General features: G+C 44.0%; 1 protein-coding gene across 3 annotated transcripts in view; it reads right to left on the reverse strand.

Moving 5' to 3' along the window:
- The window catches only part of LOC120036441 (ATP-dependent 6-phosphofructokinase, liver type-like), a 74,533-nt gene that overhangs the window by 44,583 nt on the left and 14,919 nt on the right, over window positions 1–15,031 (reverse strand). For all 3 annotated transcript variants that reach the window (XM_038982877.1, XM_038982878.1, XM_038982876.1), the window contains exons 2-3: window positions 13,721–13,794; window positions 13,140–13,217 (exon numbers count right to left, since the gene is read on the reverse strand). In XM_038982877.1, the coding sequence (XP_038838805.1) occupies window positions 13,140–13,217; window positions 13,721–13,792 (150 nt within the window). In that variant the 5' untranslated portion in view covers window positions 13,793–13,794. The remainder of the gene's footprint in view (window positions 1–13,139; window positions 13,218–13,720; window positions 13,795–15,031) is intronic.

Consider the following 15,031-nt stretch of genomic DNA (forward strand, 5'->3'; position numbering starts at 1 on the left):
AGGATGCACCTGAGATCAATTTTGAGTCTCATATCAAAGGGTCTGAATACTTATGTAAATAAGGTATCTTTTTTTACATTTTTATAAATAAAATAAAAAACTGCTCGCTTTGTCATTATGTGATCAATCACGGCCGGTTGTGATACAGCCTGGAATCGAACCAGGGTCTGTAGTGACGCCTCTAGCACTGAGATGCAGTGCCTTAGACCGCTGTGTCACTCGGGAGCCCATTTAAACATGTGTCAGAAGTGGGATACGTCGGAGAGACAGACAGCAAGGTTTATACAAATCTCCGCTTTTGAAAACTAAATATTAGGCTAAAAGAAATGTGAGATGATGTCAAGACGCTTTTTATAGTGGAGATCTGTTTCAAGTTGTATAATTTGCTCGGCTGGGCTGATGAGACAGTGGATTGGGCAGTCAGATGGAACAGAGTAAATAGACATAGATTTACCCGTTGGTAACTTGTGGAATAGACACCGGCTGGAATGCAATTTTAACCAATCAGCAATCAGGATCAGAACCACCCGTTGTATAACATTCAACAATACAAACAAACACAAAACACTGAATTCGACTGCTTTAAAACATTGATAAGAGTATAAAAATGCACGATAACATAAGATGCTATTTATCTACCGACGAGAGACGCTACAGACTACAGCACCACACGCAGAAAGAACTTACCATCTGACAAGCAGAACTAGACAGGGAGGGAGAGAACAGAGAAGAGACAGTGAGCTCCAACAGCAGAACTAGACAGGGAGGGAGAGAACAGAGAAGAGACAGTGAGCTCCAACAGCAGAACTAGACAGGGAGGGAGAGAACAGAGAAGAGACAGTGAGCTCCAACAGCAGAACTAGACAGGGAGGGAGAGAACAGAGAAGAGACAGTGAACTCCAACAGCAGAACTAGACAGGGAGGGAGAGAACAGAGAAGAGACAGTGAGCTCCAACAGCAGAACTAGACAGGGAGGGAGAGAACAGAGAAGAGATAGTGAGCTCCAACAGTAAAGGGACAGTGAGCTCCAACAGTAAAGGGACAGTGAGCTCCAACAGTAAAGGGACAGTGAGCTCCGACAGTAAAGGGACAGTGAGCTCCAACAGTAAAGGGACAGTGAGCTCCAACAGTAAAGGGACAGTGAGCTCCGACAGTAAAGGGACAGTGAGCTCCGACAGTATTGGGACAGTGAGCTCCAACAGTAAAGGGACAGTGAGCTCCAACAGTATTGGGACAGTGAGCTCCAACAGTATTGGGACAGTGAGCTCCGACAGTAAAGGGACAGTGAGCTCCGACAGTAAAGGGACAGTGAGCTCCAACAGTAAAGGGACAGTGAGCTCCGACAGTAAAGGGACAGTGAGCTCCAACAGTAAAGGGACAGTGAGCTCCAACAGTATTGGGACAGTGAGCTCCAACAGTAAAGGGACAGTGAGCTCCAACAGTATTGGGACAGTGAGCTCCAACAGTAAAGGGACAGTGAGCTCCAACAGTAAAGGGACAGTGAGCTCCAACAGTAAAGGGACAGTGAGCTCCAACAGTAAAGGGACAGTGAGCTCCAACAGTAAAGGGACAGTGAGCTCCAACAGTAAAGGGACAGTGAGCTCCAACAGTAAAGGGACAGTGAGCTCCGACAGTAAAGGGACAGTGAGCTCCGACAGTAAAGGGACAGTGAGGGAAAGAACAGAGAAGAGATAGTGAGCTCCAACAGTAAAGGGACAGTGAGCTCCAACAGTATTGGGACAGTGAGCTCCAACAGTAAAGGGACAGTGAGCTCCAACAGTAAAGGGACAGTGAGCTCCAACAGTAAAGGGACAGTGAGCTCCAACAGTAAAGGGACAGTGAGCTCCAACAGTAAAGGGACAATGACAATTGTTGTTATTGTTTTGGCTCTGTACTCTAGCACTTTGGATGTGAAATGAAGGTTAAAGAGCAAACTGTTAGCTTTAATTTGAGAATATTTTCATCCATGTCAGGTGAAGCGTTTAGAAATTAAAGCACTTTTTGTACATAGTCCTCCCCATTTTAGGGAACCAAAAGTACTTGGACAAATTCACAATATGTGTATTAAAGCAGTAAAAAGTGTAGTATTTGGTTCCATATTCATAGCACGCAAACAAGAAATCGCACATCCTGTGGCAGCACCCATAGTGGCTGGTGATTTTCATGTCACCTGTGCAACTAGAGGCTAAAAAACTACTCTAGATCACCTTTGGTCCACACATACAAAGCTCTCCCTCACCTTCTACTTGGCAAATCTGACCATTACTCTAGCCTCATGATTCCTGCTTACAAGCAAAAACTCAAAACAGGAAGTATTAGTGACGTGCTCAATACAGAGGTGTTCCGATGAAGTGAATGCTAAGCTACAGGACTGTTTCGCTAGCAAAGACTGGAATATGTTCCAGGATTCATTCGATATCATTGAGCAGTTTACCACATCAGTCACCGGCTTCATTAAGAAGTGTATCGATGACGTCATGCCCACAGTGACCGTACTTACATATCCCAACCAGAAGCCATGGATTACAGGCAAAGTCCGCACTGAGCTAAAGGCTAGAGCTGCCACTTTCAAAGAGCTGCTAGCCATCAAGCTAACGAAGATGTTTTTTTTTGTCGCACTGCTTTGCTTTATCTTGGCCAGGACGCAGTTGTAAATGAGAACTTGTTCTCAACTGGCCTACCTGGTTAAATAAAAATAAGATAGCTGCTTGGATTTTCTCGATTTGGGACTGCCTCTTCTCATGGAGGAGAATGCTTCCTGCATTGTAGGAGTTGTGTTTCCTATTTTCCGGGACACTGTGGACCAACCGGATTTTCAATGCAACAACGACCTACTTGCGGAGGACTGTCGATCAGACTGAGCTTTCGACCCTAAGAAAGCAAATCGCAGCGTTCCACAACTTGCTGGGGAAACCACGGCCACCTACCTTCTCCTTCGTTGTTCTGATATGCTGAGAGTTCCACTGCCCTGTCACCACTCTTTTGACCGACTGGCCAGTGCTTCACAGGGACCTCTCACCGGGGAAGTCTCCCCCGCCTGTGGAAAATGGACTGACGCTTCTAGAGGACCTGCTGGATGCCACCGATTTCTATCCAGCAATGGAACAACGTCACCTGCCAGAGGCAGCGGTCAATGTGGAACTGATTGTGATTCTTTGGCTTTGGGAATCCAGACATCAAACAGTTTCGCCAACCCTCGGAGGTTTTCGCTATCGTCCTCTACCTTATTTCCAACCCGTGGGGATTCTCCTTCGGGTTCAGATCTTCAGACCGTATGGTGTCTGAGACTCCGGCGCCTTCCTCAGCCACGATGGAATCTATGGCTGGCTCGGTTCCAATCGGGCCACACCTCCCCTCAGTCCTCAAAGGGTCTCCACTTGAGACATAAAACAACATGCAGACCTCCCCAGACATTTCACCAGCTGTCAGCATCGGCAGCTCTACGGTGAGAAACATCTCGGTTCCTTGGGAAAAACAGCTGTGCTATCCTGGAGCACGAGCACAGGAAAAATGTGCTTAACAAGTCACAGAATTCTTTTCGTGGACTCACTCTGTATGCAATAATAATGTTAAACATGATAGAAACGTGAAATTCAAACAAGACCAGGGAGCTTTTTCCAATGAGAGTCCCTGCCCATCTTTCCCCTGAAGCTAGGACAGCAGACCGTAAGTCTCTCTGGATAAGAACGTCTGCGAAATGACTGACATGTAAATGGAGTAACTACAATGTTGTTGATCCATCCTCAGTTTTCTATCGCAGCCATTAAACCCTGGAACTGTTTTAAAGTCACCATTGGCCTCATTTTTTACCAATAGGTGCCCTTCTTTGCGAGGCATTGCTGTCCTAGCTTCAGGAAAAGCTAGTTCAACATTGGGATCCCAGGAAAAATAAGATCTTGGACTGGGCTGAGCAGGAGCTGCCCTCTCATAGGGGTGGGAGACCTGAGGTGGCAGAACGGAGTGCTCCGGTTGGGGTGTAGGATCCCACAATACTAATCTGACTGATAGAGTGAAAAGGAAGTGTGTACAGAACAAAAATATTCCTAAACATGCAACCTGTTTGCAACAAGGCACTAAAGTAATACTGCAAAAAAATGGCTAAGCAATTCATTTTTTGCCCTGAATACAAAGTGTTATTTTTGGGGCAAATCCAATACAACACATTATTGAGTACTCTCCATATTTTCAAGCATAGTGGTGGATGCATCATGTTATGGGTATGCTTGTAATTGTTAAGGAGTGAGGAGTTTTTTGAGGATTAAAAAAAAGAAACTGAATAGAGCTAAGCACATGCAAAATCCTAGAGGAAAAACTGGTTCAGTCTGCTTTCCACCAGACACTGGGAGAGAAATTCACCTTTCAGCGGGACAATAACCTAAAACACAAGGCCAAATCTACACTGGAGATAACAAGACGAAGAAGAGTGAATGTTCCTGAGTGGCAGAGTTACAGTTCAGACTTAAATCTGCTTGAAAATCTATGGCCTCAACATGTCTAGCAATGATCAACAACCAATTAGACAGAGCTTGGAAGAATTTTGAAAAGAATAAGGGGCAAATGTTGCACAATCCTGGCGTGGAAAGCTCTACCCAGAAAGACTCACAGCTGTAAATCGTGGCCAAAGGTGATTCTAACCTGTATTGACTCAGAGAGTTGAATACTTATCAAGATACAGTACCCACACACAGGTTTATTTTTCATTAATTCTTAACAAATGTTAGAATTTTTCTTCCACTTTGACATTACAGAATATTTTGTGTAAATCGTTGATAAAAAATGACAACTAAATCAATTTAAATCCCACTTTGTAACAACAAAATGTGGAAAAAGTCAAGCATTGTAAAAACCGTCTGAAGGCAGCGTAGCCTAAGAAACAAGGGTCAAGAAATCAATAACTTGCTAGTAACAGATAACATTCATATAGTGACTATCTCTGAAACGCACTGAGATAACACCCTTCACGATAGCAATACATGGTTACAAGATCTACAGAAAAGACAGGAATGCCAATGGGGGAGATGTTGCTGTTTATATTCAGAGTCATATTCCTGTACAGCTTAGAGGATCTCATGTCGAATGCTGTTTTAGTAACATGTCTAGAGGTTCTCCTGCTTCACCTAAAGCCTTGTGGGAAGTTGCTTTAGAGCACCAAGTGAATATGGGTCATGTGTGTGAAATGTATGTGATATCATTAGAGAGGTATATTTTCTGGGTGACCTATATTGACTGGCTTTCATTAAGGTGTCCACTCAAGAAAAAGCTTCAAACTGTAACCAGTGGCTGCAACCTGGTTCAGGTTATCAGTCAACCTACCAGGGTCGTTACAAAGAGCACAGGAATGAAATCATCCACATGTATTGATCACATCTTTACTATTGTGGCAGAAATCTGCTCTAAAGCATCATTCATATCCATTGGATGTAATGATTATAATATAGTAACCATGTCTAGGGAAACCAACGTTCCAAAGGCTGGGCCTAATATAGTGTATAAGAGGTCATACAATAAGTGTTATAATGATTCATATGTTGAAGATGTAAAGAATATTTGCTGGTCTGTGGTGTATAATGGGACATAACCAGCAATTAAAGCATTTAAGAAATTGCTTATTCCAGTTACTAATAAGCATTCACACATTAAGACAATTACTATAAAAACTTAAAAATGGTATGGTTGAGAGGGATGAGGCAAAAGGAATGGCAAATAAGTCTGGCTGCATAGCCAATTGGCTGCAGCTTTTCCGTTGGCCTGCAATTGCCGGCTTTCGGACAAAAAAGTAAATGAAAAGCCGATAAATAAAACTGTTGCAAAAGTCTGGTTCATCCTTGGGAGCAATTTCCAAACGCCTGAAGGTACCACGTTCATCTGTACAAACAATAGTACGCAAGTATAAACACCATGGTACCACGCAGCCGTCATACCGCTCAGGAAGGTGACGTGTTCTGTCTCCTAGAGATGAACGTTCTTTGGAGTGAAAAGTGCAAATCAATCCCAGAACAACAGCAAATGACCTTGTGAAGATGCTGGAGGAAACAGGTACAAAAGTATCTATATCCACAGTAAAACGAGTCCTATATCGACATAACCTGAAAGGCCGCTCAGCAAGGAAGAAGCCACTGCTCCAAAATATCCAGACTACGGTTTGCAACTGCACATGGGGACAAAGATCGTACTTTCTGGAGAAATGGTCTGATGAAACAAAAATAAAACTGTTTGGCCATAATGACCATCGTTATGTTAGGAGGAAAAAGGGGGAGGCTTGCAAGCCAAAGAACACCATCCCAACTGTGAAGCACGGGGGTGGCAGCATCATGTTGTGGGGGTGCTTTGCTGCAAGAGGGACTGGTGCACTTCACAAAATAGATGGCATCATGAGGTAGGAAAATTATGTGGATATATTGAAGCAACATCTCAAGACATCAGTCAGGAAGTTAAAGCTTGGTCGCAAATGGGTCTTCCAAATGGACAATGTCCCCAAGCATACTTCCAAAGTTGTGGCAAAATGGCTTAAGGACAAAGCTGAAATAAAATCACTCTCTCTACTATTATTCTAACATTTCACATTCTTAAAATAAAGTGGTGATCCTAACTGACCTGAGACAGGGATTGTTTACTAGGATTAAATGTCAGGAATTGTGAAAAACTGAGTTTAAATGTATTTGGCTAAGGTGTATGTAAACTTCCGACTTCAACTGTACATGTTTCAAACAGACCACCATAGTCCCTGTGCCCAAGAAAGCGAAGGCATCCTGCCTAAATGATTACCGCCCCGTACCACTCACGTCTGTAGCCATGAAGTTCTTTGAAAGGCTGGTCATGGCTCACAACACCATCATGCCAGAAACCCTAGATCCACTCCAAACCGCATACCACCCCAACAGATCCACAGATGATGTAATCTCAAATCGCACTCCACACGGCCCTTTCCCACCTGGACAAAAGGAACAGCTATGTGAGAATTCTGTTCATTGACTACAGCTCAGCGTTCAACACCATATTACCCACAAAGATCATTACTAAGCTAAGGATTTTGGGACTAAACACCTCCCTCTGCAACTGGATCCTGGACTTCCTGACCGGCCGCCCACAGGTGGTAAGAGTAGGTAACAACACATCCGCCACACTGATCCTCAACACTGGGGCCCCTCAGGGGTGCGTGCTCAGCCCCCTCCTGTACTCCCTGTTCACCCACTACTGCATGGCCAAGCACGACTCCAACACCATCATTAAGTTTGCTGATGACACAACAGTGGTAGACCTGATCACCGACAACGACTAGACAGCCTATAGGGAGGAGGTCAGAGACCTGGCAGTGTGGTGCCAGCGTAACCGATGTGAAATGGCTAGCTAGTTAGCGGTGGTGCTTCAATCGGTGACCTCACTCGCTCTGAGACCTGAAGTAGTTGTTCCCCTTGCTCTGCAAGGGCCGCGCTTTTGTGGTGCGATGGGTAAAGATGCTTCGTGGGTGTCAGTTGTTGTAGTTTGCAGAGGGTCCCTGGTTCGAGCCCAGGTAGGGGCGAGGAGAGGGACGGAAGCTATACTATTACACCAGGACAACAACCTCTCGCTCAATATGAGCAAGATAAAGGAGCTGATCATGGACTATAGGAAAAGGAGGGCCGAACAGGCCCCCATTAACATTGACGGGGCTGAAGTTCAGCGGTCGAGAGTTAAGTTCCTTGGTGTCCACATCACCAACAAACTATCAGGGTCCAAACACACCAAGACAGTTATGAAGAGGGCACGTCAAAAGATTTGGCATGGGTCCCCCAGATCCTCAAAAGGTTCTACATCTCCACCATAGAGAGCATCCTGACCGGTTGCATCCCACCTGTTATGGCAACTGCTCGGCATCTGACTAAGGCGCTACAGAGGGTAGTGCGAACGGCCCAGTACATCACTGGGGCCAAGCTTCCCGCCATCCAGGACCTATATAATAGGCGGAGTCAGAGGAAGGCCCAAAAATTTGTCAAAGACTCCAAGCGCCCAAGTCAGACTGTTCTCTCTGCTACCGCACGGCAAGCAGTACCGGAGTGCCAAGTCTAGGACCAAAAGAATCCTTAACAGCTTCTACCCCCAAGCTATAAGACTGCTGAACAATTAAGGAAATGGCCACCGGACTATTTACATTGACACCCCCCCCCCCCCCCCCCCATTTGTTTTGTAAACTGCTGCTACTCGCTGTTTATTATCTATCACTTCACCCCTACCTACATGTACAAATTACCTCGTCTAACCTGTTGACTCGGTACCGGTACCCCCTGTATAATACTATAGAACTTGGTTCTAAAGCTGTATCCGTACCCATTGGATGCAGTGATCCCAATATAGTGGCTATAACCAGGAAGGCCAAAGATCCAAAACCTGGGACTAAAATAGTATAAGAGATCATACAAAATATAATGCTGTGAATCTTATGTGGATGATGTAAAACATATTTGTTGGTCTAATGTGATTAATAAGGAGCATCCAGATGAATTTATGAAATTGCTTCTTCCAATTATTGATAAACATGCACCTATAAAGAAACTGACTGTTAGAACTGTTAAAAAACTGTATGGTTGAAAGAGACGGGGCAAAATTACTGGCTAATAAGTCTGGCTGCACATCTGACTTTCTGTAAATTGAGAAATGATGTGACTAAACTCAACAACAAAAAATAAATAACTGATCAATGATTAACCAAGATCAATGATATAACACCTTGGAGTACTTTAAATGAAATTATGGGCCAAAAGACAAATTCAACTCCATCTTTCATCGAATCAGATGGCTTATTCATCACAAAACCATTTGATGTTGCTAATTATTTTAATAGTTACTTCATTGGCAAAGTGGGCAAACTTAGATAGGAAATGCCAACAACGAACAGTGAGCGTGTCAAAAAAGATAGATGTTGACCATTATTGACCATAACCTGTTGTTGAAAAAAGTGCTATGGCTTTTCAACCTCTGCCATATCGTGGATTCAGAGCCATCTATCAGATAGAACTCAAAGGGTTTTCTTTAATGGAAGCTTCTCTAATGTGTAACATGTAGGGTGTGGTGTACCACAGGGCAGCTCTTTAGGCCCTCTACTCTTTTCTATTTTTACCAATGACCTGCCACTGGCATTAAACAAAGCCTGTGTCCATGTATGCTGATGATTCAACCATATACGCATCAGCAACCACAGCTAATGAAGTCACTGAAAACCTTAACAAACAGTTGCAGTCTGTTTTGGAATGGGTGGCCAGTAATAAACTGGTCCTGAACATCTCTAAAACTAAGAGCATTGTATTTGGTACAAATCATTCCCTAAGTTCTAGACCTCAGCTGAATCTGGTAATGAATGGTGTGGCTGTTGAACAAGTTGAGGAGACCAAATTACTTGGTGTTACTTTAGATTGTAAATTGTCATGGTCAAACATATAGATTCAATAGTTATAAAGATGGGGAGAGGTCTGTCTGTAATAAAGAGATGCTCTGCTTTTTTGACACAAAGCAAGTTCTGCAGGCTCTAGTTTTGTCTTATCTTGACTATTGTCCAGTCGTGTGGTCGAGTGCTGCAAGGAAAGACCTAGTTAAGCTGCAGCTGGCCCAGAACAGAGCGGCACGTATTGCTCTTCATTGTAATCAGAGGGCTGATATAAATACTATGCTGCCAGTCTCTCTTGGCTGAGAGTTGAGGCTGACTGCATCACTTAATTTTACCCTCCCCCCACATCCCCCAAATCCAGAACAAATTCAAGAAAGTGTACAGTATTACATAGAGAGTCCTCATTGCATGCAACTTCCTTCCATCTCATATTGCTCAAATAAACAGCAAACCTGGTTTCAAAAACAGATAAAGCAACACCTCACAGCACAACACCTCTCCCCTATTGGACCTAGATAGTTTGTGTGTATGTATTGATATGGAGGCTACGTGTTCCTTTATAAATGAATGTAGTTCTGTCCTTGAGCTGTTTTTGTCTATTGATGTTCTGTATTATGTCATTCTGTATTATGTCATTCTGTATTGTGTCATGTTTTGTGTGGACCCCAGGAAGAGAAGCTGCTGCTTTTGCAACAGCTGATGGGGATCCTAATAACATACCAAATACCTGCCGTATTCGGCGCATGTGACAAATACATTTGATTTAACCAATAGCTGCCTGGCCTATCTGCATTGACTATCTCTGACTCATCACATATGCTGCTGCTACTGTTTATTATTAATCCTGTTGTCTAGTCACTTTATCCCTACCTACACTGAGTGTACAAAACATTAGGAACACCTGCTCTGTCATGACAGACTGACCAGGTAAATCCAGGTGAAAGCTATGATCCCTTATTGATGTTACTTGTTAAATCCACTTCAATCAGTGTAGATGAAGGAGAGGAGACAAGTTAAAGAAGGATTTTTAAGCCTTGAGAGATGGATTGTGTATGTGTGCCATTCAGAGGGTGAATGGGCAAGACAAAATATTTAAGTGCCTTTGAACGGAGTATGGTAGTACGTGCCAGGCGCATCGGTTTGAGTGTGTCAAGAACTGCAACGCTGCTGGACAGTTTCCTGTGTGTATCAAGAATGGTCCACCACCCAAAGGACATCCAGCCAACTTGACACAACTGTGGGAAGCATTGGAGTCAACATGAGCCAGCATCCCTGTGGAACTCTTTCGACACCTTGTAGAGTCCATGCCCCGACAAATTGAGGCTGTTCTGAGGGCAAAAGGAAGGTGTTCCTAATATTTTGTACACTCAGTGTATGTGTACATATCTACCTCAACTACCTGGTACCCCTGCACATCGACTCAGTACTGGTACCCAGTGTATATTTCATCATGTCACCAGAATAAGACCCTTGAAATGTATTGGAAAGGAGCATCAAGCCCATCACTGAGCACTATCACCACCCTGTGAAGTTCATCAAGCCCATCACTGAGCACTATCACCACCCTGTGAAGTTCATCAAGCCCATCACTGAGCACTATCACCACCCTGTGAAGTTCATCAAGCCCATCACTGAGCACTATCACCACCCTGTGAAGTTCATCAAGCCCATCACTGAGCACTATCACCACCCTGTGAAGTTCATCAAGCCCATCACTGAGCACTAACACCACCCTGTGAAGTTCATCAAGCCCATCACTGAGCACTATCACCACCCTGTGAAGTTCATCAAGCCCATCACTGAGCACTAACACCACCCTGTGAAGTTCATCAAGCCCATCACCACCCTGTGAAGTTCATCAAGCCCATCACTGAGCACTATCACCACCCTGTGAAGTTCATCAAGCCCATCACTGAGCACTATCACCACCCTGTGAAATTCATCAAGCCCATCACCACCCTGTGAAGTTCATCAAGCCCATCACTGAGCTCTATCACCACCCTGTGAAGTTCATCAAGCCCATCACTGAGCACTATCACCGAGCGAAGTTCATCAAGTCCATCACTGAGCACTATCACCACCCTGTGAAGTTCATCAAGCCCATCACTGAGCACTATCACCCCCCTGTGAAGTTCATCAAGCCCATCACTGAGCACTATCACCACCCTGTGAAGTTCATCAAGCCCATCACTGAGCACTATCACCACCCTGTGAAGTTCATCAAGCCCATCACTGAGCACTATCACCCCCCTGTGAAGTTCATCAAGCCCATCACTGAGCACTATCACCACCCTGTGAAGTTCATCAAGCCCATCACTGAGCACTATCACCACCCTGTGAAGTTCATCAAGCCCATCACTGAGCACTATCACCACCCTGTGAAGTTCATCAAGCCCATCACTGAGCACTATCACCACCCTGTGAAGTTCATCAAGCCCATCACTGAGCACTATCACCACCCTGTGAAGTTCATCAAGCCCATCACTGAGCACTATCACCACCCTGTGAAGTTCATCAAGCCCATCACTGAGCACTATCACCACCCTGTGAAGTTCATCAAGCCCATCACTGAGCACTATCACCACCCTGTGAAGTTCATCAAGCCCATCACTGAGCACTATCACCACCCTGTGAAGTTCATCAGTTATTTCATCTGTAGCCTAATAAACTGCATGGTTTCCCGATTCGTAGTGGGAGAACCACACAACATATCATCGCCTGACTCCAAGTTACCTTCGATATGATGATTATTATATCAATATTTGCACATAAAGGCTTTTCCACCGTCATTTTTCGCATACTTAATTTTACTGACTCAAAAAGATCCCACCATGTCGAATGAACAAATGATCACAGCTTTCGTGATTTTTGTATTTATACGATACAACTTTACTCGCAAGAAAACTAGACACGTGGTTACTGTCCCAATACTTCTGGATCTCCCCCCCTCCACTCATCCTCCCCTCTCCTCCTCCCCTCCTCCCCTCCTCTGGTTGGCGTGGTTACGGTTAGGGGGAGGAGGGAGCCCCACACTGTCCCCTCTCCCTCACTGTATACGGAGAGAAATAGTGAAATCAACCCAGATGCTGAAAAGACATGTTCTGAAGATCAGAGAACGAGACCCATGTTGACCCGCTGACACAGTAGGTGATCAATTCAAATATATTTCTCCCTTCCTCACCATAAAAGCTCAAGCCAGGGGTGTACTGGACACGCTGCTATTTCCCCGTATTGCCTTCTTGCCAGGTTGCCCTCGAAAAATAGGTTTTTAACCTCCATTTTTATTTATTTTTTATTTAACTAGGCAAGTCAGTTAAGAACAAATTCTTATTTTCAATGACGGCCTAGGAACAGTGGGTTAACTACCTTGTTCAGGGGCAGAACGACAGATTTGTACCTTGTCAGCTCGAGGATTCGATCTTCCAACCTTTCGGTTACAAATCCAATGCTCTAACCACTAGGCTACCTACCGCCCCAATGGGTTTTGCCTGGTTAAATAAAGGTTACATTTTCAAAAATTAAGAAAATCTGGTATTTCGGACAAATGCCAGTTGGGCGGGAATTCTTTTTTTTCTCCTATGGGGTATTGTTTATTTTAGCACAATTCTAATGATCTGGATAATAAATGAGCCTCAAGGAAGAAAATGGTCCAGTGTGGTAGAAATGCCAGAGCATTGGTCTTTTGACCATCCCATGTAAATGGCTCTGATCACGACTCCTGACACCAGTAGAGTTCAGACTTCTCTTTCAGAGTGCATTAGCTACTATAGGTCACTGTTACCTGCTGTATGATGTTGGTGACACTCTGCCAGTGGGCCAGCTTGATGTTGTCCCCTCCATCCACCAGACCCTGGTAGCCCTGAGAGAAAAACAGCAATCACATTGTTCAATCAGATCAATACTGGTCATGATGGAGCAGAACATCCTATTGTCATATTACTGACAATGCCAGTTGAAGGAAACAAAGAAAGCCTCGGACATGTAAGACACAGGCTAACTCACTTCAAGACACGGGCTAACTCACTTCAAGACACGGGCTAACTCACTTCAAGACACGGGCTAACTCACTTCAAGACACGGGCTAACTCACTTCAAGACACGGGCTAACTCACTTCAAGACACGGGCTAACTCACTTCAAGACACAGGCTAACTCACTTCAAGACACAGGCTAACTCACTTCAAGACACAGGCTAACTCACTGTAAGACACAGGCTAACTCACTGTAAGACACAGGCTAACTCACTGTAAGACACAGGCTAACTCACTGTAAGACACAGGCTAACTCACTGTAAGACAGGGTAATGAACGATATGTTTTAAAACTGGTGTGGGGTAAAATAGATGACGTATGGATAATAGTACCTCATATACGAGATACATCTTGGCTCCAACAAATATCCCCATCCGGGTCACAGCGCGGACAGCTGCATTCATTCCTGGATATCAGAGGGTCAGATTACAAACTGCAATAAAAAATTCATCTGTCATACTATAGATTTCTTTGATCATATATTGTTTAATATTGGGGTGGCAGGTAGCCTAGTGGTCAGAGCGTCGGGCTAGTAATGAGGCCATGCTCATAAAAAATGTCTATACTCGTCATTTAAAAAATAATATTGTATTAACATTTTATTTAACTACGCAAGTCAGTAAAGAACAAATTCTTATTTACAATGACATCTGTCAGTGCAGCTTTTGAGTCAACATGTTGAAATGTAAGTTACTGGAATCTGGCTAACTGTGAGGTCAATAACTCTGAATTACATCTGGCTTACTGTGAGTTACTGGAATCTGGCTAACTGTGAGTTACTGGAATCTGGCTAACTGTGAGTTACTGGAATCTGGCTAACTGTGAGGGCAATAACTCTGAATTACATCTGGCTTACTGTGAGGTCAATAACTCTGAATTACATCTGGCTTACTGTGAGGTCAATAACTCTGAATTACATCTGGCTTACTGTGAGGTCAATAACTCTGAATTACATCTGGCTTACTGTGAGGTCAATAACTCTGAATTACATCTGGCTTACTGTGAGGTCAATAACTCTGAATTACATCTGGCTTACTGTGAGGTTAATAACTCTGAATTACATCTGGCTTACTGTGAGGTCAATAACTCTGAATTACATCTGGCTTACTGTGAGGTTAATAACTCTGAATTACATCTGGCTTACTGTGAGGTCAATAACTCTGAATTACATCTGGCTTACTGTGAGGTCAATAACTCTGAATTACATCTGGCTTACTGTGAGGTCAATAACTCTGAATTACTGTGAGGTCAATAACTCTGAATTACATCATCATGTGCTAACAAAATGTCCTATAGTAATAGCAAGCTAACCAAGTTTACCTCCGTCCTTCTCATCTTTGCACTCTCGCCCTCAGGGAATAAGCAGTCGCCACACGCGCGCCCAAATATAATTTCTTTGTATGAATCAAAAATGATTCTGGAAAACCATGTTGACTGCTTCCTAAAGTGCCACCGTTTACAGAAATGCTCATTTTAGGCAGCATTAAATAGGCAGGGCAGTCCGGGGCTCATGTTTGGAATATTGCAGTGTGTAATGCAGTATAGCCTAGTTTGTTTTACACCATCCCAGCAGGGCAGAATACTCGGAGCTGAGACAAAATAATTCGGGCCTAAAACCCAGAAAGCCCGGGTCTGGTGACGTC

This window comes from Salvelinus namaycush, unplaced genomic scaffold, assembly GCF_016432855.1.
Source record: "Salvelinus namaycush isolate Seneca unplaced genomic scaffold, SaNama_1.0 Scaffold133, whole genome shotgun sequence".
NCBI lineage: Eukaryota > Metazoa > Chordata > Actinopteri > Salmoniformes > Salmonidae > Salvelinus > Salvelinus namaycush.